General features: G+C 46.3%; 1 protein-coding gene and 1 long non-coding RNA gene across 4 annotated transcripts in view; both read left to right on the forward strand.

Moving 5' to 3' along the window:
* Positions 1-2,850, forward strand: part of LOC104999003 — a 3,478-nt gene extending 628 nt beyond the window's left edge. The window contains exons 2-3 of the long non-coding RNA XR_826531.1: positions 28-2,349; positions 2,398-2,850. This is a non-coding gene — a long non-coding RNA (uncharacterized LOC104999003). The remainder of the gene's footprint in view (positions 1-27; positions 2,350-2,397) is intronic.
* Positions 1-24,766, forward strand: part of WDFY4 (WDFY family member 4) — a 252,064-nt gene that overhangs the window by 167,920 nt on the left and 59,378 nt on the right. For all 3 annotated transcript variants that reach the window (XM_010854420.1, XM_010854422.1, XM_010854421.1), the window contains exons 44-47: positions 8,486-8,634; positions 12,197-12,317; positions 15,351-15,436; positions 16,885-16,947. In XM_010854420.1, the coding sequence (XP_010852722.1) occupies positions 8,486-8,634; positions 12,197-12,317; positions 15,351-15,436; positions 16,885-16,947 (419 nt within the window). The remainder of the gene's footprint in view (positions 1-8,485; positions 8,635-12,196; positions 12,318-15,350; positions 15,437-16,884; positions 16,948-24,766) is intronic.

Here is a 24,766-nt window from a genome sequence, read left to right on the forward strand (position 1 = left end):
AACGCTACTGGCATCTAGTGGGCAGAGGCCAAGGATGCTGCTTCACATCCTCCAGTGCTCAGGAGAGAAGAGATTAATTATTCAGCCCCAAATGCCCATAGTGCCAAGGTGAGAAATCTTGATATGAAGGATGCATATTGCACAGATTATTGAGCCCTAGCCCTCCCTCCCCACTTCTCTGATAAGGTAAGGAAGTAGGGAATTATATATTGTCTCCATATTGACATGTAATTCTTTATATTGTGTTGATAAGAAGAGAGCATTGGCAATACTTTGTCTTCATTTGGTATATTAATTTTCTATTGCTGCCATAACAAATTACCGAAACTTGGTGACTTAAAACAACACACATTTATTATCTCAAAACTCGGAGCACAACATAGCTCAGCTGGTTTTCTGCCGAAGAGTCACACCTGGGGTGAAACTGAAGTGTTGGCAGGGCTGTGGGTCTCTCTAGAGACTCTGAGAATGAATGCATTTCCGAGCTCGTTCAGGTCTTGGCAGAATCCAGTTCTACGATTCTGTAGGACTGAGGTCACTATTCCTTGCTGGCTGTTAGCCAGGGGTTATTCTGAGCTGCTGGAGGTTGCCCACATCCTTGCCTTGTGGTCCCCTTCCTACATCTTCAAAGCCAGCTGCAGAGGCCTTCTCACCCTGCACATCTCTCCAACCCTCTTCTGCCTCATCTTCCCTCTCCTTTGTCTCCCCTCTGCCTCCCTCCTCCATTGATTCTCTCCCACCAACTCTTCCACCTTCCTCTTCAGCTGCTAAGGTCTCATGGGAATTGGACCTATCAGGTAATCCAGGGTAATCTCAATATTTTAAGGTCTACTGATTTGCAATCTTAATTTCATCTGAAATGAGGAATCATTTCCAGCCCTTCCAGTAGCACATGGGTTAGTGTTTGATGGGATAACCAGGGACGAGGCTCTTGGGGGACATCTTTGTTCTCAAATACTGCCTGCCACATTTGGTACCACTGAGGGTCCACATCTCAGCTAATCCATGTTCCTACCTTCCAAGAAGAGCTTCTGCAGACTGCGTGACTCCCAGGCGCTTGCCAAGACTGGCCATGTATCTGCAGCCCTGCCTGGGCTGGGCTGAGGGAAAGGTCTGAAGTTCATAGTCACAGTCGGTGCTGATACCAGCCTGGCCTGTGCAGCGGGTACTTGCCTTCAGCATTTTTGCTAATTGTCTCATGCTGCAGCACTTCATTCCAGGGTCTTGTTGGGGGAGCCAGAGCCTGAAGCCCCCAGATGGCTAACTTTCCCAGCCTCTGAGAGGCAGGCCAGGACTAGCAAGATGCTGTTCTCCTCTCCTCCCCTGCCTGTACTTAAACTTCAGTGTTTCTGGGTCTCTGTGTCACACAGCAGGAAGCTGTCAGAATGCTTCACGTGGCTCGTGATTCCAGGCTGCACAGACAGGAGCTTGTGAAGCCCGACAGGGGCTGAGGCAGGAACTGTCCTGTCTCCACGCAGTGCTGGGCGTCCCTTTGTCCGCGGAAAGGGGCCACCCAGGGTGTGGGGGCCAAAGGAGCGTGAAGTTCTGAGCAGCTGCAAGCAAGATGGCTCTGAACATTATCAAGACATTTGTTCTTTGCACAAGTTGTTTTGATCCATTTTGTTGGGTTGTGCTCATTGCCTCTGGCTTTATGGTTAGTTGTGGAAGAGACTGTTTTCTGATTCAGCTGAATTCCTGCAGGGTCAGTGGACCAAACCACCAGATACAGCCGGTCCCTGGAGAAGCTCTAGGAGACAGGCGCGGGCCCCATGGGGACAAGCTTCTGGAGGCGGGGTGGGCAGGGGCTCTAGTCTGGCCCCAGCCCCACCTCCACCGATTACATCGCGTGTCCTCACGCTGGACTCTGTGCCAGGCATAAGGGGCTCTTGGTGGCTTATACCTGCTGTTATCACTGTGACTGGGGCTCTTCCTTTGTGCCAGGCATAAGGGGCTCTTGGTGGCTTATACCTGCTGTTATCACTGTGACTGGGGCTCTTCCTTTGTGCCAGGCATAAGGGGCTCTTGGTGGCTTATACCTGCTGTTATCACTGTGACTGGGGCTCTTCCTTTGTGCCAGGCATAAGGGGCTCTTGGTGGCTTATACCTGCTGTTATCACTGTGACTGGGGCTCTTCCTTTGTGCCAGGCATAAGGGGCTCTTGGTGGCTTATACCTGCTGTTATCACTGTGACTGGGGCTCTTCCTTTGTGCCAGGCATAAGGGGCTCTTGGTGGCTTATACCTGCTGTTATCACTGTGACTGGGGCTCTTCCTTTGTGCCAGGCATAAGGGGCTCTTGGTGGCTTATACCTGCTGTTATCACTGTGACTGGGGCTCTTCCTTTGTGCCAGGTATAAGGAGCTTTATATTGCGTGTCCTCACGCTGGACTCTGTGCCAGGCATAAGGGGCTCTTGGTGGCTTATACCTGCTATTATCACTGTGACTGGGGCTCTTCCTTTAGTAGTATCTTAGGATTTGTTCTTTCAGTCCAAGAAAAAGGGGGAAATGGGGTATGAACTCTGAACACCAAGCAATGACCTTGAGGAAGTGGGGAAGGGCCTGTCAGTGCAAACAAAGAAGGGCTCCTCTATGGACAATGTGGAGCCCCACACAGGCCTCCTTCCAGCAGGTCAGGTTTCTCACAGGTTCCACTCTGACCCTCTGTTCCATCCTTCATCATCTCAGCAGGAAAGAGATCCATCCACTCAGACCTGGATTCTCTCAATTTGTCCCAGCTCAGCACTTGCCCAGTCGAGGAAGGGAGAATTGTTGCACTGACTTTAGAACCGTGGTGCAAATGGTAAAGAATCTGCCTGCCAATGCAGGAGATTCAAGAGACGCCGCTTTGATCTCTGTGTTGGGAAGACCCCTGGAGAAGGAAATGGCAACCCACTTCAGTATTCTTGCCTGGAAAATGCCATGGACAGAGGAGCCTGGTAGGCTACACCCATGGGGTGGCAAAGAGTTGGACAAGACTGAGCACGCACACACACACACACTTTGCCATGAAAGTGTTCAAGCAAAGATGCAGGAAACTGTGCCCACAGCAAGGGGGTGTGTGTGTGTGTGTGTGTGTGTGTGTGTGTGTGTGTGTGTATAGATGGTTATTTTCTGCATTTCCTCAGACTAATATTTTCTGCTTGTGTTGAGACATTTTGTGTCAAGTACTGTAATTCTAATTCAGCATTGTTGAGATAATGTCAGCATTGTTGAGAATTCTCCTAATTCAGATGTCTCCATAAGACCTTGTAGGTCTCGTGTGTTTTCTAAGTGAAAGCACACCCACGCAGGGTGTATGTGGCAGGTGTGCGCCCACACTCAGAAGAACCAGAGCATCTGCCTTCAGTGGCCATCACAGAAAGTGGGCAGGTAGCCTCTCGGAGAGTCCTGCCCCTTCTCCCCTGCCATCTCAGAAGCACTTGCTTTTAGGGCCTTTGCAAGACCCAGCCCAGGGGACCGCAGGGCACGTCTCCTCACACACTTCTGGATGGCTTGTCCCTGCAGAGGCCTCTGGGGGAAGCCAGCAGACCGGAGCTCAGAATGGCAGCAGCTTAATTCATTTCTGTGTGAGAACACTGGCGCTCCGATCGCCTCCAGCGATACCTGGGACAGTAATTATTCTCTGCCAGTTTTGTGCCATTGATTAATGATTCCCAGAACCACAAACACACTTCTCTGCAAACAGCTCCATTTGACACGAGGAGTGGTTTATTTAATGCATGTTAACCGTGGGCTTGTGTCAGCTGCTGCGTCCCTTGCACCTCCACAGAGCTGCTTGCTAAAGTGTCTCCACTTAAAAAATGTGCTTCCAGACCCAGTCCAGAGTCGGAGCTCCTATGGGAGTTTTTTTACTGTTGCTTGAAAATTACATGAAATTAATTAATTTCATGAAAATTAATTAATTACATGGATTAATTATTTAATCCATGTAATTATATGTAATTAACTAATTAATTACATGAAAAACTAAGCATTCGTTTTTTTCATTTACATTTTTTACTCAATGTAAAATATTAGTATGACTTTGTTAGAAATGAAATCAGCTTAAAGGGAGATCTTTTTGTGCTGAACAGCAGAGAGCAGCATCAAGCTCTTCATAGGTATTTTTAGCTGAAGTCATCTGTAGAAAGTGAAGAAGTGTGTTAAACTTCTCACGTAGAATCTTCCCCAGGTGAGTCACCATGACGGACTTCCTAGAATGCAGAGCTACACGTGTGGTCCCTACTGAAAACCTTCTGAGACTCTCTTTGGCACACTCCGTGCCCTTCTGAGTGGCCCTGTGCTTCCCGAGACTTGCTTCTCTCACCCTTACACAAGTGTGCAAGTGTGCATGCACACGCACCTGCCTTTTAATCTAATTATACAGAATTGTTTACGTTCTCTAAACATGCCCCACTGTCTCAAGACTTTGTGCCTTGGAAATTTTCTCCTCTGTTTTTAATCTTCTTAACTCATAACACAGCCTTGGGGTCCCCACCTCGAGACTCACTGCTCTGATGTCCCCTCCACTCCCTCTCTGGGCTCTGTCTGGGCCAGGTGCTCTCCTCTGTACCCCCAAGGTATGTATGCTTCCCTCCAACATCATGCTCTTGGAGGACAGTTGATAGTCTCCTCTCTTTCCTGTCAAGCCACAAGCACCACAAAAATGTGCTTTATGTCCCCTTGTGTTTGCGTGGGGGCACAGGATAAAACATCTAATACATCTCTATTAAATGAAAGTATGAGTAAATAAGTGAGTGGCAGCCATAGGTTTGCATAAGACAGGACCTCAGCTTTCGTAGCCTGGCTGGTGTCCCCAGCTCAGTTTCTGACCTGGTCTTCAGGCCATCTGCATCAGAATCAGCTGGCCTGCCTATTCAAATGCAGATTCCAGGGTCCACTTTGTACCTCTGTACCTCAGAACAACTGGGATGTAACCTGGGAATATGAACTTTAACAAGCTGCCCAGGTGACTCTCCTACCTAAGCTTTTCAAATAAAGGCTGAGATTCATGGCTCTGGGTTTTACAATATACAGAGCTGCCCTCGGAGAAGGCAATGGCACCCCACTCCAGTACTCTTGCCTGGAAAATCCCATGGATGGAGGGGCCTGATAGGCTGCAGACCATGGGGTCTCAAAGAGTCAGACAGGACTGAGCGACTAACAGCAGCAACAATGAGAGAATGTACACGTTAGCTCTGTTCCTGGACACCTCACGTGCTAGTGCTGAAGCTTACATTTTCTACCTGGAAAGTTAAGGTGTTGCGCTAAGTTGCAGACTAATAGTGCTGGAAGAAATCTTGAGAGAGCCTCCAGCTGAACTTCCCCTTTGGCAGACATCAGACTGAGGCCCGCTTCTAGGAGAGTGTGCAGGCATGGGCTTCCACAGGATGTCCCAGAACACTGTTGCCCCTCTAACTTTAACTCTGGCGGTTTCGGACTTCCAGACAACCTGTTCCTTATCATCCCAGGGCCAGGCGTGGCTGTGTGCTTACTTATCCACCCATTAGGAGTGAAAATACATCACTTAACTGATCTTAAACATGTTCTACTTATGGAGCTGAAGTTCCACTCTTTTTAAAGTGATTGATAGAATCGTGGCAGGAGGGATTTCTTCATCACGAGTGAACTTGGTGATACAGCCCTCTTAGGGCTAATTTAAATGGAAGAGCAGGGAATAGTTCACTTGGGCTCATTTTCCAGTTTTTAGAATGTTACTCTTTTCTAGCCCAATCCATTTTTAAGCTATTGACCCAGCTCTCACCAGACATTCTTCTTGTGGTTTGGTTTATTCTGGTTATCACTTAATCCTCCCCCAAAGGAAAACACCTGGAGATCATGAGAACATGCTGCAGCCTCTGCTGTTGGCACCCCAGAGTCTGGCCAAGGGTGGGGCGTCACAGGGACAGGAGAGGCCAGGGAGGTACACAGGCCTGTGTACTCGGGCCCCACATCCGACTATGTGAACTTGAGGATGAGGTCTCCTCCGTACAAAGGTGTAAGAGAAGAAGCTTCAACAGCTTGGCCTAGGAAGCATAAACACCCTCCACCAATGCTGGTGCGAGTGTGAATTAGCGTCGCCTTGCAGGAGGGCAATCTGGCACTAGATCAGAATAGAAAATGCCCACATCCTTGACCTACAGTTCTACTTCTAGGAATTTAGAAGATTTACTACAGATTTACATATGTGTTCAAAGTGACCTATGCACAAGGATTGTCACTGCAGCATCACTTGTAATGGTAAAACATTTGCAAACAAATCAATAGAGGGTTGTAGCACATCCATGCGAACTAATGATCTGTACCTTTAAATAGAAGTGAGACAACTCTGTAAGAAATGGTTTGGAAAGCGCTCCTAGATGGCCTATTAAGGAAGACAACTAGATGCAGACCAGTAGCTGTATGAATATGCTATTTGTGTAAAAAAAAAAAAGATAATATGTATAAAACCAACTATGTAGGCACAGAATCTCTTCGGAAGATTATACTGCAGGAGAGACAGAACTGCCTCTACCTCCTTAGAGTCTCTATTTAGGCTACAGCATTGAGTTGACAGAAGACAGATCGAGAGAAGTGCAGACAGATTTTATTCTCACAGGTACATGGGGCCCTGCCAAGGAAAATGAAGCCGCCTAAGGCCCTCAGGATCTGAGCATGCCTGCTTTCCAGCTTCACCAGCCACACTGACCTCTCTTCTGCTCCCAGATCTGCCCTTCCTGCCTCTGTGCTCTGAGATGGATATTCCTGTTCCATGAAGTTTCTTCTCCCAGCCTTGCCATGACTACTCATTTCCACCCTTCAGGTCTCAGAGTTTGTCTGAGATCATGTCCCCTCCAAGTTTCTCTCTGCCTTATATCATTATCAACCTGTTTTTTTTTTTCTCTTCTTTCAATGCATATCACAGTTTTTGATAATGTCTTGGTGGATGTGTCTCCCCCACTGGATTTCAGGTCCCACGAGGGTAGGGTTCTCGTTTATCTTGTTTGTCCCTCACTCTGGCTAGCTCCCATTTGAAGTCGGGTGTGAGGACTGGTACGCCAGGCTGCTTTCCAGGTTCCACCACTGCTGCCCCATCGTTGCTCCCAAAGGTGAGCAGAGAGCCTGGCTTCAACCCAGGCTCTTCCATTTACCCACCTTTGGTGAGATTCTTATCTCTGCATCCTCTTTCTTTTTCATCTCTAAATTGGACTAGTAAAATTTTTCTTTCCCAGTTGTAAGGATTATGCGTAAAAGGCTTATAATGTTTATGTGAAAGTGTCAGTCACTCAGTCATGTCCGACACTTTGCCACCCCCTGGACTGTAGCCCGCCAGGCTCCTCTGTCCATGGGATTCTTCAGTCAAGAATACTGAACAAGGTAGCCATTCCTTTCTCCAGGGCATCTTCCTGACCCAGGGATTGAACATGGGTCTCCTTCATTGCAAGCAGATTCTTTACCATCTGGGCCACAAGGGAAGCCCAATGGTTATACAGTAGGTTTTTTTTGTATAGCTGGAATTAGCACAGAATTATCCTGAGAAAATGTTGGCCTTGATCTTATTCTGGTTTATTTGAGCTCCTGTCACCGAGAATTCATGTATTCTCCCACTCATCCCTTCAGAGATTTATTCTATGTAAGGACCCAACTAGTCCTTACTTAATGTGGGACTCTGCTTCATACCAAGACATCATCCCAGATCAGCCTCCCCAGAAAGCCAACACTGAGCCAGAGATGTGCGCACGGCATGTTTGTTGGGGGTGCGGGTTGCTGGATGTGCAACCTCACTGCGGTCTCAGCCAGGCCTCGGCTGAGCCCATGGGAGCTCAGAGTGAATGGAGGCAAAGGGCCAGTCCCTCTGCCTCTGTGCTGGCCCGATGTTGGGGACAGATGACCACTGAGACGGGGACCTGACCCATGACAGGTACTCTGTTTAGCTGAGGGGATTCTGGGAAACTGCCAGCATCTTCAGCTGCTGAGAGAATGTGCTTGAGCCAGAGGAAGGGATCTGGTGCCTCCTCTGCGCACACCTTGGAGCAGCTTTGGCCTTTGCAGACAGCAGTACCAGTCTTGCATTTGTGGTTCTAGGCAGACCTGGTTCTGGTCCTGTCCTAGTTACTTTCCAGCTGTTTTCTTGACAAGTTTCTTCACGTCTATAACTGAGTGATGCCTCAGACCTCAAAAACTTTCCTCATTGTTTATTGAGGAGTGTTTTGCGTGGTTGTAGAGGAGCTTAAAGTGATGGGAAAAATGTCAACATGTTCAAAATAGCAATAAACACTCATCCACGTGCCTCAGTGGGATACGGTGGCCTCAGGTAGGTGAAATAATGAAACAGGGTGTCTGGTGTAGAAATCCCACTTAGACTGTGCAGAGCAGTGCAGCTGGGGACAGCAGCTCCATCATTTACAGGGTGCTGCTCTTACTTCCCAGCGCTCAGCGGGTGACCAGACTCTGCCCTCCTGTCCTCCTTAAGAAGCTGGGTGTGTTTCCCTCGTGCATGGCCTGACTCTGGCACTCTCTCCCTGCAGGTGACGCAGAAGTACTCCGTGGTCATCGTGCAGGGCCACCTGGTCTGTGAAGGGCTCCTGCTCTTCGGCCAGCAGCACTTGTACATCTGCGAGAACTTCACACTGTCTCCCGTGGGTGATGTCTACTGCACCCGCCACTGCCTATCCAAGTGAGTGCCCCTCCAGTCCTGGCAGACTCTGCCCTGACCCCACGCCGCCTTCTCAGCCGCCCCATGCCTATGCCTCCCACCTTTTCCTTCCTATGGGCTCGGGTTTGGGCCTGAAACTGAGCCATGAGATAAAACAGAAGAACCTTAGGCACAGGCATCCATGACTAGGATTCCCCAAAGCTAAAATCTGGAGCAGTTAAGCATACAGCAGCTGCTCGGGTTCTCCTGCCATGAAATGCACCACAGGACAAAAGGGATCACTCTTCAGGTTGTTTGGAGAATAGAATCCAGTCCCATCAGCGTACCTATTCAACAACTTTTTTTTAAATCGGAGTATAGTTGATTTACAATTTTGTGTTAAATATTGCTGAAAAATAATGTATATTTATGTATAACCGAGTCAACAACGTCTTGCTCGTTCATCCTTATGCAAGACATCAGGCACTGCCTCTTTATCCCCGCAAGGCCCGTAGTACAATCATCAGCATATGCAGGTTCTTTTGGAAAGAGTTGGGAGCACACTATCACCGAGCGACAAAATGCATGTTCTGCGAGGACTCTTCAGGGTTCACACTTGGAGAGAGGACACGTGGCTGGTATGGGGAGGGACAGCTACGTGGAGAAGTGAGCTAAGATTTGGGTCTTGAAGGTTGAGTGAGATTTGGGTAGAAATTTGAAGTCATTTTTATACCAACTAATACCAGAGATCTTTGTCAGGAAATGCTGAGATTCTTCTCTAGGATCGTATGTATTGATAGTTGGTGTATTTGGGTTTGACCAGCCCTTACTGAATGTTTCTCCAGTGTTTATGAAGTACGGCCCTTACTGAATAATTCTTCAGTGTTTATGGAGTACGGCCTTTCAAAACCAAATTGATTGTGTTTGCAATTTTGCTAGATATTATCAGATGTATGTTTTCATCACTTGTGAAGAAGTTTAGATGCCAATTTCTTTTCTAGTTATCCAAGGCTCAAGTGATGACAAGATAACCTCTTAGCCCAGTGGCTCTCAAGCTAAATTACATTGACTCACCTGGAGGACTAGATAACATAGACTTCTGGGACCCGCCATCATCCCAGTTTCTAAGTTGGTAGATCTGGGCTAGGGCCTAAGATTTTACCAAATTCGCAGCTAATGCTCCTGCCACTGGTCTGGGACCACACTTTGAGAACCACTTTTTGAAACTATTGACGGAGGAACCAGAGTCTTACCTGCCAATGAGCAAGAATTTTAACTCCCAGGTATCATATTATTTCCAGCCTATGTGAAGAAGCAAGAATTTAAGGATTGTGGAAGAACAGATGTCAGCCCACCCCACTTTGATTTAGGTTTGTTTTAAAATGCTTGGCCTTCTTCTCTCTGCTAACTTCCATCTTTTATCCATACCAAATGTTCACCGATTGCAGTGAATCTTCTATGCTTTTTCAAGGCAGGCACATAATTAATACTTGGCACACTCATCTCATTTTATTGCTCATGTTTTATTGATACTGATCAATACGGACAATGGGTCTGCAGACTCGCCTTTCTGAGAGCTGATGGAAGCTTCTCTACTCCACATATGTGCGTGGAGTGCCCATGAAACGACTCGCATAATCCACTGCTTCACTCTCCTCCTCTGGTTAGTGTTGGATACGATCTTATTGATTAGCTAAATTGTGTTTATGAGGTGCATATAATCATGATCCAATTGACGATATCTTCACTTTTAATAGAAACCCAGTTGTTAGGTTGGATGCACTCAAGTCTGAGAATGTCCTTTTCTAGAATGGAAGTAGGAGATAGTGAGAATATTTAACTACCTTAGAATTGCATGGGTGATTTTAGTCACCATACCTCGAACAAGTGTTTGTTAAGCAGGCAGTGTTTTCTCTCTGAGCCCTTATCTACTACCTGAAGAAAATGCTGGCTCTTGTGGAGATGTGGTTCTCAGAGATGGGCCATTAGATCCTGTGAGATCAATAGAGATTAAGTCTTATTTTGACCACGGAGACTAAGGAAGATATATAAATAAGCCAGTTAAAAATAAAGCTAAGTCAACTCTGAAATGTTTCTCTAAAAGACTGCCATCAATTTGAGTATAGTTCAGCCTTAGACCTTGAAAGAGACTCCCTGATGTACCATAAAACATCCCAAATAAAACTCAAGAAGCTGCCAATCCTCCAGCAGCTATTGCACTCAGGTACTTTGTAACTTTCCTCAGAAAGCAAGACCCTTTCTAGAAGGTTATATTTTGCTTTGAGGGAGATTCCTTCTTGGCTGAATAGGGTAACTGTGTTTTCTGTGTAACCAGTTTTCTGGGCTGTTGTACAAAGTATCAAAAACTGGGTGGCTTCTTAAAAAAGAAATTTATTATCCCTCAATTCTGGAAGCCAGAAGTCTGAGATCAAGGTGACAGCAGGGCCGTGCTCCCTCTACAGCTGTAGGGGAGGATCCTTCCTCGCCTCTCCAAGCTGCGAGTGTTTCCTGGCCGTCCCTGATGGTCCTAGGCTTGTAGACACATCTCTCCAGCCACATGGCCATCTTCTCCCTGTGTGTGTCTGTCTCCATGACCAAGTTTCCCTTTTATTGGAGGATACTAGTCTTACTGGATTGGGATCTGTCTTCATGACCTCACTTTATTACCTCTGTTATTTACCAAAGTAAAGTTACATTCTGAGGTACTGGGGATTAGGACGTCAGCCTACATCTTCTGGGGGACACAATTCAACCCGTAACAGTGGCGGCCAAGCTCACAAGATGTAGCGTTTGATTCATTTGGTGGGAATCCAAACCATCCAACTGGCTTTTTATGATCGGTGCTTTTAGTCAGCAGTTTTAAGGCATCAGCTCTCTGTTTAATTTCATTCAACAGATACTTATTGAAAGTCTTCCTTATACCAGCACTGGGGTAGACTCCACAGATACACAGCTCAGTCAGATAAGGGCTGAGTCTGGTAAAGAGTTTGCGATCTAGCAGATGATTTGGGTGCAAATTCCAGGTATAAACTGGTAATTGGATTTGTCCCATACAGATGTGGGACAAATCAATGTTTTCATCTGAAATCCACTTCTACTACCAAAGACCCAGTCAGTCAATATCATGATTATCATTTAGTGTCCTGTGATTTCCCTAGTTAAGAATATCATATTAAAAGTTACACTATGACCATGTTGTCCGAGACCATGTTGAACAGGGACTGTTTAGTGGCGGCTCTTCATCTTTCTGCCTCATTTTTCGGGAACTTGAAATTTGTCCATACCTAACTACACATCTCTTTCACGTTTCCCCCACTGCATCACCAACCCATTTCTGGCCCCGATACCCAGAGAGCCTTCTCACACTTGCGCTCTGCGCCCTGTGTCACTGTCTGTCCTGAAGGCGATCCCTTGCCTTGTGTCGCCTCCTCTGGCGAAGCCAACGTCCCATATTACTCCTCAGCGCGGGGCTGACACAGACAGGGGTTATCAGGTAAGTGGGTGCTGGCACATCCCCCGATGTGTTCCAGAAACGCAGGTTCAGGCAGGTGAGCAAGCCCCCACGGGACACCCTCTCTCACTGCACGTATTGCTTTCCTTCCAGCATTAGCGACCCATTCATCTTCAACATGTGCAGCAAAGACAGGTCCTCTGACCATTACTCGTGCCAGCGCCACAGCTACGGCGACCTCAGGGAGCTCCGGCAGGCCCGCTTCCTCCTGCAGGTGAGACCTGGGAGGGCCCAGAGGAAGGACCATCCCTTCCCTAACCCTCACCCTAAGACCTGATGGCGGTTCGGGTGCCATCGAGGCCCCATCTGAACGGGAGGGGCGCACCTTCTTGACCGCACGGCCCAGGGCCCTTTGGGACACCCGTGAATTCCCCTGGCTTGTGTTGGGCTGGTCCCCTGGCTGGGACTGAGTTCTGCCCTCTGCTTCACCCTCTCCCCAGTCCCTGCCATTTGGCCACTGGGCCCTTCTCTCTCTTACCATGTCACTTAGGATCCAGCCTCTTTGCTTTATTTTCCCCTTGACATGCCCCAGAGCTGCCCGGAGACTCAGGAATACAGGACGGGGCAGCTCCATTGCCTGATGGCAGAGCTGATGACTGAGAGCTGAGTGCCAGTCTTCCCTGTTCAGACCACAGGGACACCTCCTCAGGCTACTGCCTCTACCCTCTGCCCTCCTCAAGTCTTCATCTACCTTCAAGCTCCGTCATTTCCTGGGCCAGGTGATTTAGAGATCTCCTGATTGTCCCCTCCAACCAGGATCCCAGAACCTTGTCTAGTGTATTCAAGGGCTCATCCGGCTGCTAAACAGAGCAGACTCCTTCCAGAGGCAGGCTTCTGTTGTCACTGAGTCACAACCAAATACTTCTCATCCCCTACGTTGGAGGCCAGCACCTGGGTTAGAAGCATCACCTCAGTGGCAAAGGGAGGAACAGCTCCGGGGTTCCCACTGGCCTCAAACACGTCTTGCCCTCAGCAGCCCGACCTCTGCAGTAGCAAAGCTGCAACTGTGCCCAAGGCCTCCCAACACCGGGCAGAGGAAGAGACGAGGGACCACCTTGTGGGCGGGGAGGGGCCCAGGCCCCTTCCCCCATTCTCTCTGCAGGGTCTCTTCTGCATAGGCCAGCAAAACAGTGCTCGCTCTCTGGCACAGAATATGTTACCTTTCATTTGCAAACTTCTTCATCTCTTAACCCTCCTGCTGGAGGCCTCATTGTTATTTATATTATTATTATTCTTTGAAGCTAAAGCTTAAGGGAGCCTTTCATAGGGGCTCATTCTGGGGAGGAACAGCTGCCTTCACAGACAAGTATCCGGCTAGCTGTTGGCTCTGACTGACTCTTTCCCTCTCCTTCCTTCTCTGCTGCTTTTGCCCACAAAGCGTTGGTTCTCGTTTTGCCAGCCCTCAGTGCTCTTCTCAGAGAGTGAGCCAGAAAGGGGTGGGTGGAGGAGGCCCTGTGCTGATGGTTCTGACCAGGGCCAGCTTGGGCCCGGTCCTGAGCATGGCTCTGCACAGTCAGGCACCTCTGGGCTTCGATTTCTCTCCAGTGAACAGCCACCACCTCTTGTCTTTTCCACTATTACATAATATAGCACATTTTGAGCACATAGCAAGTACTCAGAAATTATTTTTTTTAGTAATTGTGTGTCTATTTACATGTTACACATAGTAGCAACTAGGTATCAGTAAGTGAGTGTCTTTCTCCCCAGTACAAAGAGAGTGTTTCCAGAGGGCTGGTTAGCAGGACAGTAGTGGAAGCCAGAAGTGGGAGGCTGTGTGAGCATGTCCAGGTGGCGCTGGGAGAGCTTCGTGTGCAAGGCCTCCATGTGCCCAGCCGTAGGTTCTCCTAGAAGGAAGTCAGAGCCTGGGCACTTGAGGTTGCTGGGGCAAGTCATGGGCGCCACAGAGTCTGTGTTCATCATCTATTTGCACATTATTTATACTTCTGTATGTAGGAAAAAATCTGAGGCTCTTCTGTACATCTGCAGAGAAGGGTGCTGCCTTATCATTACAGAGACTTTCCCTCTGCTCAGAAGTCTGATGAACTGAACGTTGAGAACTCGCTTCAGCCAGGAAGGAGCAGGACCTGACTGCTGATACAGCACCCATCTCTGAGTCTGACCCTCACCCTCCCTATCGCTCCCTCCATGCTCGGACCTCACCTCTCCCAGGCCCTTCCTCAAGCGCTGAGTATTCTCTCCCTGACCCTACCTCATCCCTGAGCTTCATGCTATATGTGGGCTCACTCTATCACTATTCCAAGTCTAAGAAAGGAAAAAGGAAGGCAGCCAGGTTCATAGGTGTTAACAAAATACCCTTGAAGTGACATTGCTATCTCATGTGGCCACATCAAAATGGCTCAGCAAAGTGGATTTGGCAAAGCCCCTGTGCCTCAAGTCTGCAGGTCAGCATAGGATGCTGCCCAGATTAAGGCTTGCATCCACTCACTCAAGCAGCTCCCCTAGTGTTTCTGGTAAGATGATCCTTCAGTTCAGGAAGTGAAACCCTTGACTCAGGAGAAGAAGTGTCTGAAGATGTCATTGGGCATTTTCCTCTCTTTGTCCCCTTCTCGCTTTTCCTGTGAGTTGGGCTCTTGTTTCCTTCTTCAGTCAAAGGAATGCTGAGATCTCCTGCCCTCCTACTTACTCTGTGAAGACTGAAGTTCATTACTGTTACCAAAGTCTTCATATCCCCTGTAGGAGGTTGGAAGGACTAACTAGGAAGGGTTGCCTTTGTCAACCTAAATAAAGACGTAACTGAGGCAAGCTTGAATTTACCGGAAATTGAGTTGATTCAAAAATAACAGGGGAATAACCACTGAGGAAAGGCAGGCTTTTGTGAGCTACAGGCTAATGGGTTGAGGGTTTGAGGTTAGCTGTATCTGTCTACCGGCAAAGAGTACAAGGTGGGCGTGTCCACTCAGAGTCCAGGCAATAAGTTCATTGGTTGCAGAAGGGAGAGAGTCTTTGTGGATGTTCATTACTTAGGAGGTAAGTCTCCATCTTCCGCCAATTAAGCATCTATGGAAAATCAGTCTCTCAGTTCTGAAGTTCTATTTTCCATGTCTCTGGGTCCATTTTAGACTGAAATCCTTCCACACCTGACATAGAGTCCCAGATGGCCCACAACCATGGCTCTGTTGCATTGGCTGTGAAGCGGGGGAGCAGTGGGGGGGTGCGGCGTGCGGGGAGGGAGGTCTTTATCCATCCTAGGAAACTTCAGAGCAGTAAAAGGGGCTTCTCTTTATAGGACATTGCCCTGGAGGTCTTTTTCCAAAATGGATATTCCAAGTTTCTTGTCTTCCACAACAGTGATCGGAGTAAGGTATTCAAAAGGTAAGAGTTTGAAAATCCTCTGCTAAGGAAACTGATCAGGAACCAACAGCAAAAGAACAGCTGTGTTCTCAGGAGATTGTTCTCCACCCACAGTGAGCAGGGTTTAGGTTAGACTCGAGAAAGAACTTACCCAAACTCTTGAGCTATGGAACAGAGTAAAGAGAAAACCATAAAAGCTCCTTCTCTCGATCCTGGGGAACAGACTCCATTTCATGAACTGAAGTAATTTGGGCCAGTAAAAACTGAAGGAAGGAAAAAAAATGTGCAGACACAACATATTTAATGCATCTTCCAGAATTTTCTGGCTTTATTTTTTAATTTTCCAAGTAATTTTTTTTTTGGCTTAATCTTTCTTTTTGATCCCAGTTGCCAATTTTAGTTGCTCTGACTTCATATTTCATTGGAAAGAATTCCTAACAACTGATTTCCCACTTCTGCACGGAATATCTTTTTTTCTTAAAGAGAGAAGCATACTGTCTTGGTTTAACTTAACGTTCTCCAAAGAGATTAATCAATCTAAGAAATTTAAGCTAGATCTTAAATTTTATATTTATATTATTAAAGTTAAAGATATGTGAATGTGCAAAGAATCTAGAAGGGGTCAAAAGGCAGATTCCTAGCCATGAACAGATGTCATAGCAGCTGGGTTAAAAGAGGAGTGGTCATATTCAGCTCCACTTGGGGCTAAAAGTCCTGAGGTGAGATTTGACACCCCTGGCCTGCATGTTCCAGGCCATTTTGTGCTCAGAGATTCAAGCCTTACCTTCCTGCTGGCACCAGGACCAGCTGCTGGGTCCCAAGGACAGGGCCAGAGTGGAGAAAACAACTCTTGCGGAGAGGCCATCTGAGCCAGCTCTGGGCACATCTCCACTGACTGTGATTCTCCCTCTGAGGCTCTTCCAAGGACTGCTGTTATATCGCCTCCTAAAACATCTTCAAGTTCCATTTTAAACCAAACTGATGAAGTAGACAGGCAGCGCTGAACCTCACATTCAGGTTCCCTTATGATTTCTTTGTACTGCACAAAGTTTTTCACAGTTGAGCTGGAAGTCTTCTACATCCATAGCTCAGGCAGTGGATGGCACCAATCATGCCCCACCCTTGTTCAAGGAGCATTAAAGCAAGATGGCACCTGTCCCTGGAGTACCGCAGTGGTGGCTGAAATCAGCAATGGAAATGCCTGTGCCCAGCCCAGAGGAGGTCTCTAAAACACGTAATTTTGATTGCAACCACTGTTTTATTGTTATCATTGCCATTATTTAGACCAGAGCATCTAATGGCAGAGGGTGCTAATGGGATGCCTCAGAGGTACACCCAGATCTGGGCACAGATGGGGTTCACTGGAAGGGCAAGAATGAACCTGATCTCTAGCCTGCTTCCAAAAATATTTTCCTGGTGGTGGAAGGGTCCTGACTGCTGATAGAATAATCCTTTCCCTTTTTGTCTAGCTTCTGCTCTTTCCAACCCAGCTTGAAAGGAAAAGGCTTCACGGAGGACGCGCTCAATCTAAGGTAACAGGTTCAGGGGGGAGGCCAACCACGCGCTCTGGGCGAGGTGCTGGCCTTGCCCTGATTTTCTTTGTTTTCCTGATCCTCCTAAGAAGGCATGCAGAGAGCGCGGCAGTCTGCGGGCCACTTAATCTTTCACCCTCCCTTCCCCGTGCAGCCTGCGTCCTCCTGTGGTTCCCTCTGCCAGTGAAACTTCCAGAGACTTGAGGTCCCAGGTGCTCTGTGGCTTGTTCAAACCAAAGTGGCAGAAAGCTGCCCTCCGCCTGCGGTGGGTGTGGACAGGGTTCCCATAGATGTGTCAACCTAGGCCCAACCTTGGTGTCAGGGCTGCGTGCTGGGGTGTGAGCAGTCCCAGGTCGGTCCTTTCTATCCGAGACTCTGAAATCTCAGAAGGTAAATAAATAAATGTATGCTGACATGCGAATCAGACACTCATTTGTGAATCTATGAGATGGAGCATCTTTAAATGCTTACAGCCCCTTCCCCAGGCCCCCCTTTACAAGTACCATATTCTCTGGAAGCCAGTGCTGGATCAGTAGGTGCTTTTATTTCAGTTAGGAAGGGGAATAGGAAAAGGATGGTGGTTGCTGGTTTTCTCTAGGATTATGTAGGCTTCGGGCCAAGGGGAGTTGTGTTGAGAATATTTATAATGACTATGGAATGGGTGTCATCAAGTCATTCACAATTATGTATCCATGGCTTGTTATGTCTGGTACTTGTTGCTCGACAGAGGAACATGGAAAATACTCGAAATCTGCCCATTTATTGTGTTTACATTCTTATGAGAAAGGAAGCAAAATGAGTGAAATGTAAAGCATGTTAGAGAGTGACATGTATAAAACTAGCTGGTTTTGAAAGCATAGGAGGGTTTGAAATCTTAGGAGGATAGGGAAAGCCCTCTTCAAGAAAGTTAATATTTGAATTAAGACTTGAACGAAGTGGGGAGACAAGTTATTCAGAAAACTGAAGAAAACATTGTAAGCCAAAGGAAGAGCAAGGACCTCGAGGGTGGTGAAATGGGCTTGGCTGGGGCCATAGTGGTTGGGGTGCAGAGAGTCCGTGGGAACAGAGACGAGAGAGGTGACAGAGCTCATGGGGCTCATGAGCCCCTAGGGGCTCACGCTGATGGTGTCAGCTTTTACTCTGAGTAAACGGGAAGCATTGGCGGGATCTTGTGACCTAACTTATATTTTCAAGGACTTATTTTGTCTTCTGTCGAGAATAGAACACAGTAGGTCAAAGGCAGAAGCTGAAAGATTTGTTAGGAAACTCTTGTAGTAACGCAGATAAGAGATGGTGATGCCATACACAAAAATAAACTCAAAATGGATTAAAGATCTAAATGTAAGACCAGAAACTATGAAAGTCCTAGAGGAGAACATAGGCAAAACACTCTCTGACATAAATCACAGCAGGATCCTCTATGACCCACCTCCCAGAGTAATGGAAATAAAAGCAAAAATAAACAAATGGGACCTAATTAAACTTAAAAGCTTCTGCACAACAAAGGAAACTATAAACAAGGTAAAAAGACAGCCTTCAGAATGGGAGAAAATAATAGCAAACCAAGCAACTGACAAAGAATTAATCTCAAAAATATACAAGCAACTCCACAGCTCAATTCCAGAAAAATAAACCACCCAATTGAAAAATGGGCCAAAGAACCTAACAGACATTTCTCCAAAGAAGACATACAGATGGCTAACAAACACATGAAAAGATGCTCAACATCACTCATTATCAGAGAAATGCAAATCAAAACCACAATGAGGTACCATTTCACACCAGTCAGAATGGCTGCGATCCAAAAGTCTACAAGCAATAAATGCTGGAGAGGGTGTGGAGAAAAGGGAACCCTCTTACACTGTTGGTGGGAGTGCAAACTAGTACAGCCACTATGGAGAACAGTGTGGAGATTCCTTAAAAAACTGGAAATAGAACTGCCATATGACCCAGAAATCCCACTGCTGGGCATACACACTGAGGAAACCAGGATTGAAAGAGACACGTGTACCCCAATGTTCATCGCAGCACTGTTTATAATAGCCAGGACATGGAAGCAACCTAGATGTCCATCAGCAGACGAATGGATAAGAAAGCAGTGGTACATATACACAATGGAGTATTACTTAGCCATTAAAAAGAATACATTTAAATCAGTTCTAATGAGGTAGATGAAACTATAATATACAGAGTGAAGTAAGCCAGAAAGAAAAACACCAATACAGTATATTAAGGCATATATATGGAATTTAGAATGATGGTAATGATGACCCTGTATGCGAGACAGAAAAAGAGACACAGATGTACAGAACAGTCTTTTGGACTCTGTGGGAGAAGGCGAGGGTGGGACAATTTGAGAGAATAGCCCTGAAACATGTATATTATCATATGTGAAACAGATTGCCAGTCCAGGTTCGATGCATGAGACAGGGTGCTCAGGGCTGGTGCACTGGGATAACCCTGAGGGGTGGGATGGGAAGGGAGGTGAGAGGGGGGTTCAGGATGGGGAACACATGTACACCCATGGCAGATTCATGTCAATATATGGCAAAACCACTACAATATTGTAAAATAATTAGCCTCCGATTAAAATAAATAAATTAAAAAAAAGAGAGATGGTGATGGCTTGGATTGGGGTGGGTGGCTGTAAAGATGGTGTGAAGCGCTCAGATTTTGGACATGTGTGGACATGACTGAAGGCACATCTGGTGGATTTGTTGACAAGTCAATTGTGGGTGGTTTATATGTATATGAGGGAAAGTGCTTAAGGATAAGACCAAGCACTGGGGCTTGAGCAACTGGAAGATGAAATGGGGAAGACCACAGGAAAAGCTACTTTGGGGAAGTAGTAGATATCAGGGGCTCAATATTGGATGTGTTAATTTTGAGATGCCTGTCAGCTATCCAGGTGGAGATGTCATTCAGGTTATTGGATATGTGCTTTGAAATTCAAGGCAGAGATGCTCTGGAGAAATACATACCTAAGCTCATGGAAGACGAGCTTTGACAAAATGAGGAAGCTGGAGAGCTGGTCCGAGGCTCTGGGACCACCCAAACAGATAGAGCACATGGTGAAGCTGTGCTGCTAAGGCCAGCCATGGGCTTAAGGATCAACCTGATCTGGGCTCATAGTAAGTGTTCGATAAATTGTAATTCCTTTGCTTAGTTTTAGAATCAACTGCTGTGTATTTTGGGTGTGTGTACAGAGCAATTGATTAAATATAGGCATCTGTGTTCTCAACTCTTTTGAGTCTCTCCCAGCCCTTCTCCTACCAGCCAAAGGGGGCTTTCATGAGTTTCAAAGGGGAAGGCAGTGGTGGCTCCCAGCCTTAGAAAGCCATGGCTAGCCATTGCCTTATGGCTGGAATGAACTTGGCCATTTTTTATTTGAATTACCAAGGATAATGCCCAGTCTCCACACCAAGTCTTTAAAAATGCTGCACTATGGATGCTTTAGTGAATGTGACTTTCTCTTCTCTGAAGGAGGTGCATGGTCCATTCTGTGGGTTTCCACCTGGTCCAGGATGCTTGGCTATCCTATAGGTTTTTATATCTTCAACCCCCAGCTCTTTATAACTGGCTTGGTCTCTCTAGAGACCATCTCCCATGTATAGGAAACCAGATCTTTTGGGTATCAGAATTTTGCCTGGAATCTCAGTGACAATGGCTGCCTCCATATCTGAATTCCAAGGAAGGTCTACAGACTTGGATCCCAAATGGAAAATATTGTATTGGCCAACACATTCACTCAAGTTTTTCCTTAAGATGGTGCAAAAAGCCCGAATGAACTTTTTTGCCAACCTGCAAAACCTAGGGTAGCCTGGGATCAGTAATCCATCTGTGTCTCCCCATTGTACAAGAGTAGACCATTCTGAAGGCAGCATGGTGGCATAATCAGACATCTGTGGGGGCCAAGGCTCTGCAAGCACACAGGAGTTTCCAACATAAAGCCAACTGGACCCCCCTGGACATGTGTCTGATGGCCAGAAAGCTCCACGATGTTAAACACAGGCAGGCTGTGGGCAGATGTGAGGATAGCTGAAGTTCCAGGGAAAGGGAAGCTCGTAGGAAATAAACATGTGAAGAAACACACTTCTTTATACTTAAAGCTATCTGTGCCCTCCCACAAAGGGCTGGAAATAGTTTCAAAACAAAATATGGGGTATTATGATCCCTTACGAATTACCCCTAAACGCCTTTAAAGGACAAAAACAAGGGCTGGAAATAGTTTCAAAACAAAATATGGGGTATTATGATCCCTTACGAATTACCCCTAAACGCCTTTAAAGGACAAAAACAAGGGCTGGAAATAGTTTCAAAACAAAATATGGGGTATTATGATCCCTTACGAATTACCCCTAAACGCCTTTAAAGGACAAAAACAAGGGCTGGAAATAGTTTCAAAACAAAATATGGGGTATTATGATCCCTTACGAATTACCCCTAAACGCCTTTAAAGGACAAAAACAAGGGCTGGAAATAGTTTCAAAACAAAATATGGGGTATTATGATCCCTTACGAATTACCCCTAAACGCCTTTAAAGGACAAAAACATAGATGTGATATCAGGTACCCAAAGTGATCTAGCTTCTGTAATTGTCCTGAAACTAAGAAAACCCAAGCAACTGTGCTAGGTTACAACATTTCCCAGTGACAGATAATAAGAAACAGATGGTGTGAAGGACATCTTTTTTTTCTGGAACATACTTTCCTTTGGCACTGATAAATAGGGTCATGGATAACAAAGAAGTTAATTCCCTTGTTTATAAAAAATGAACAAAAAGTGCTGAAGAATATAATTTTCTCTATTGATTCACTGAAAAATAGAGCCCTAGCATTTGGACTTCTTCTGTACAGACATTTCTTTGGGATGCTAACATGATCTGGCTCAGTTCCATTCCTTTCTGGGGTGATCTCAGCTCCTATTGAGCTCAGAGTTTACAAAGCTCAGAGAAATACAAGGGCCAGATGCCCGTCCGGCTCTTCCTCTTTCTCAAATCTCTGTTGCATGCTACACACGTCTTTGAATGGGCTAGAGGCATCCTTCCACAGCCATGGTCCCTGAGGTCTGAAATATTCACTTGCCACACCATTAAGACAAAAGTGTCCCTGGGCTGGAGGAAATTGTCGGTTGTAAGGCAGGGTTTGTATTCGGGGCCTTACTGTATTCGTAAATTCTGAAAGGTTTTCTCAATTTTATAGCTAATTTAAATGTAATGGTTAGGATGAAATTCATTTTTTGGCACGAAGTTCTGCAGTTAAGTAAGTAGTGTCCTGTATAGATTTCCTTTAATGAATGAGTTTCCTTCATAGAATATCTTTGAAACATAATGAAAGGAAAAGAACTTAGAAAACCAAACATAAGCTATAAATCCCCATAAGAAGAGGATCTTCCGTGATAATCAGGGCATCACTGTTAGCAGCATGGAGGCTAAATTTCAAGTACTCCATCTTCCCATTTCTGCCGCTTCAGTCACTACTCTCCAGAGGTTGTCACTGATGACCAACTGGGAGGCTGAGAGTCTGTAATGTGCATGGTTACTTTGACAAAGAGAACTTCAGCTCCATCACTGAGTGGAGAAACATGCTCCGTGAGCGTCTTGGCGAAGCACAGCCTAGGAGGGCAGTAGTAGGGGCTGCACAACTCAGACCCTGGGGTTAGAGCAGAACCGCTAGAACCAGAGGTGAGCTAAACACTACGGGGAACAGCCAGTGCCCTGGCGTTGTGGAGCTTCTCCCATGGTTGGCTCAGTAGGCAATGGGCAGTGGAATCCGGTGACCAGAGGTGAGCTCTGCCCGGGTCCTGCTCCCACCTTGTTTTGGCCCCATTTCTGTTGCTCCTTGTCTTTGTTGGTCATATTTCCTCTTAGCTGTATTCTTACCCAGGCATGCGTGTGTGCTAAGATGCTTCAGTCATGCCCGACTCTTTGTGACCCTACGGACCATAGCCTGCCGGGCTCCTCTGTCTATGGGATTCTCCAGGCAAGAATACTGGAGTGGGTTGCCATGCCCTCCCCCTGGTGATCTTCCTGACTCAAGGATCAAACCCAAGTCTTGTGTGTCTCCTGCATTGGCAGGTAGGTTCTTTACCACTAGTGCCGCCTGGAAGCCCTGTCCTTATCCATGACCTCAGACCTATTTTGAGGCAGAGGTCTAACTGAAGTCCTTCTCTCTGCACCAAGCCTGGCCCCTTTGTCCAACCAGCTTCACCTGGTCAGCTGCTCACATGGGGTAGTAGACAGGTATGTTAAAGTCCAGAAGTGTGAAAGGAACACTTGAGGACTCACAGTCCCCCCACCCCATTTGCTGCTTGTGCCTAACCACCACCAGGAAATCTGGAGTGCAGATCAAAAAGCCATGCATTGTCTTTTTATTATTTTAACATCTTTCTCAGAAATATTCAAGGATAAGATCAACATGGATAATTTTGCATTAGTCCAGTGATCTGAAGTTAAGGTGCTTTTTCCCCTAAAATGCCTTAACTCTTCGGGATGGTTGAGGAACTTTAAGCTTGCCATGCTGCTGCTGCTGCTGCTACTGCTGCTGCTAAGTCGCTTCAGTCGTGTCCAACTCTGTGAGACCCCATAGACAGCAGCCCACCAGGCTCCCCCGTCCCTGGGATTCTCAAGGCAAGAACACTGGAGTGGGTTGCCATTTTCTTCTCCAATGCATCTAAGTGAAAAGTGAAAAGTGAAAGTGAAGTCGCTCAGTCGTGTCCGACTCTCTGCGACCCCATGGACTGCAGCCCACCAGGCTCTTCTGTCCATGGGATTTTCCAGGCAAGAGTACTGGAGTGGGGTGCCATTGCCTTCTCCAATAGTTACTCATAAGTTAGCACTTGGCAGATACAAAGATCTGTTTATCACTTCATATAGGCTGTAAGATTTTTTGTTTGTTTTTGAATTTTAATTTTTTAATACCAACAATATTTTGTATTGGGGTACAGCTGATTAACAATGCTGTGGTAGATTCAGGTGGACAGTGAAGGGATTCAGCCATCCATATACAGGCATCCATCCTCCCCCAAGCCCCCTCCCATCCAGACCGGAACATAACATGGAGCTGAGCTCCCTGTGCTGGGCAGTAGGTCTTTGTTGGTTATCTGTTTTAAATATAGCAGTGTGTACATGATCTTTAAAATGTTTTTATTTTAAAAGAGCTATAGATTCACTGGAAGTTGCAAAAGGAATACAGAGAGACTCGTGCAGCCTTCACTTAAATTCCCCCCAATGGTTAAATCTTATGAAACTCTAGTACAGTTTCAAAACCAGGAAGGTGATGTTAGTACAATATGTTCGCATGGTTCTTTGTCATTTTATCATATGAGAAATCGTGATGCTGATCGTGGTGGTGGTTACGAGAATCTACACAAAGGCGTCTCTTATGTGACCACTTCATGGTGATGCCCACCCTCTAATACCCGACATCATCCCTAACCCCTGGCAACCGCTGGTCTGTTTTCCATCTCTACCATTTTGTCATTTAGAGAATTTTGTATAAATGGAATCATAGAGTATGTGATCTTTGGAACTAGGACTTTTTTTTACTCAGAATAATGCCATTGAGATCCACCCAAGCTTTGTGTATGTCATATGTTCCTTTTTATCATTGAGTAGTATTCCATGATGTGGAGTAAACCTTTCCCTGACAGAAAAGAAAGAGGAATAAAATGTAGAAGATGCTTCATAACCAGAGCTGGTTTAACCACTTGTCTATTGAGGGAAATTTGCTTGTTTCTAGTTTCCAGCTGTTACAAATAAAGAAACTGACATTTCATGTAATTATTAAGATGTTCAGTTCAGTTCAGTCACTCAGTCCT

Source organism: Bison bison, unplaced genomic scaffold (assembly GCF_000754665.1).
Source record: "Bison bison bison isolate TAMUID 2011002044 unplaced genomic scaffold, Bison_UMD1.0 scf7180017864341, whole genome shotgun sequence".
Taxonomy (NCBI): domain Eukaryota; kingdom Metazoa; phylum Chordata; class Mammalia; order Artiodactyla; family Bovidae; genus Bison; species Bison bison.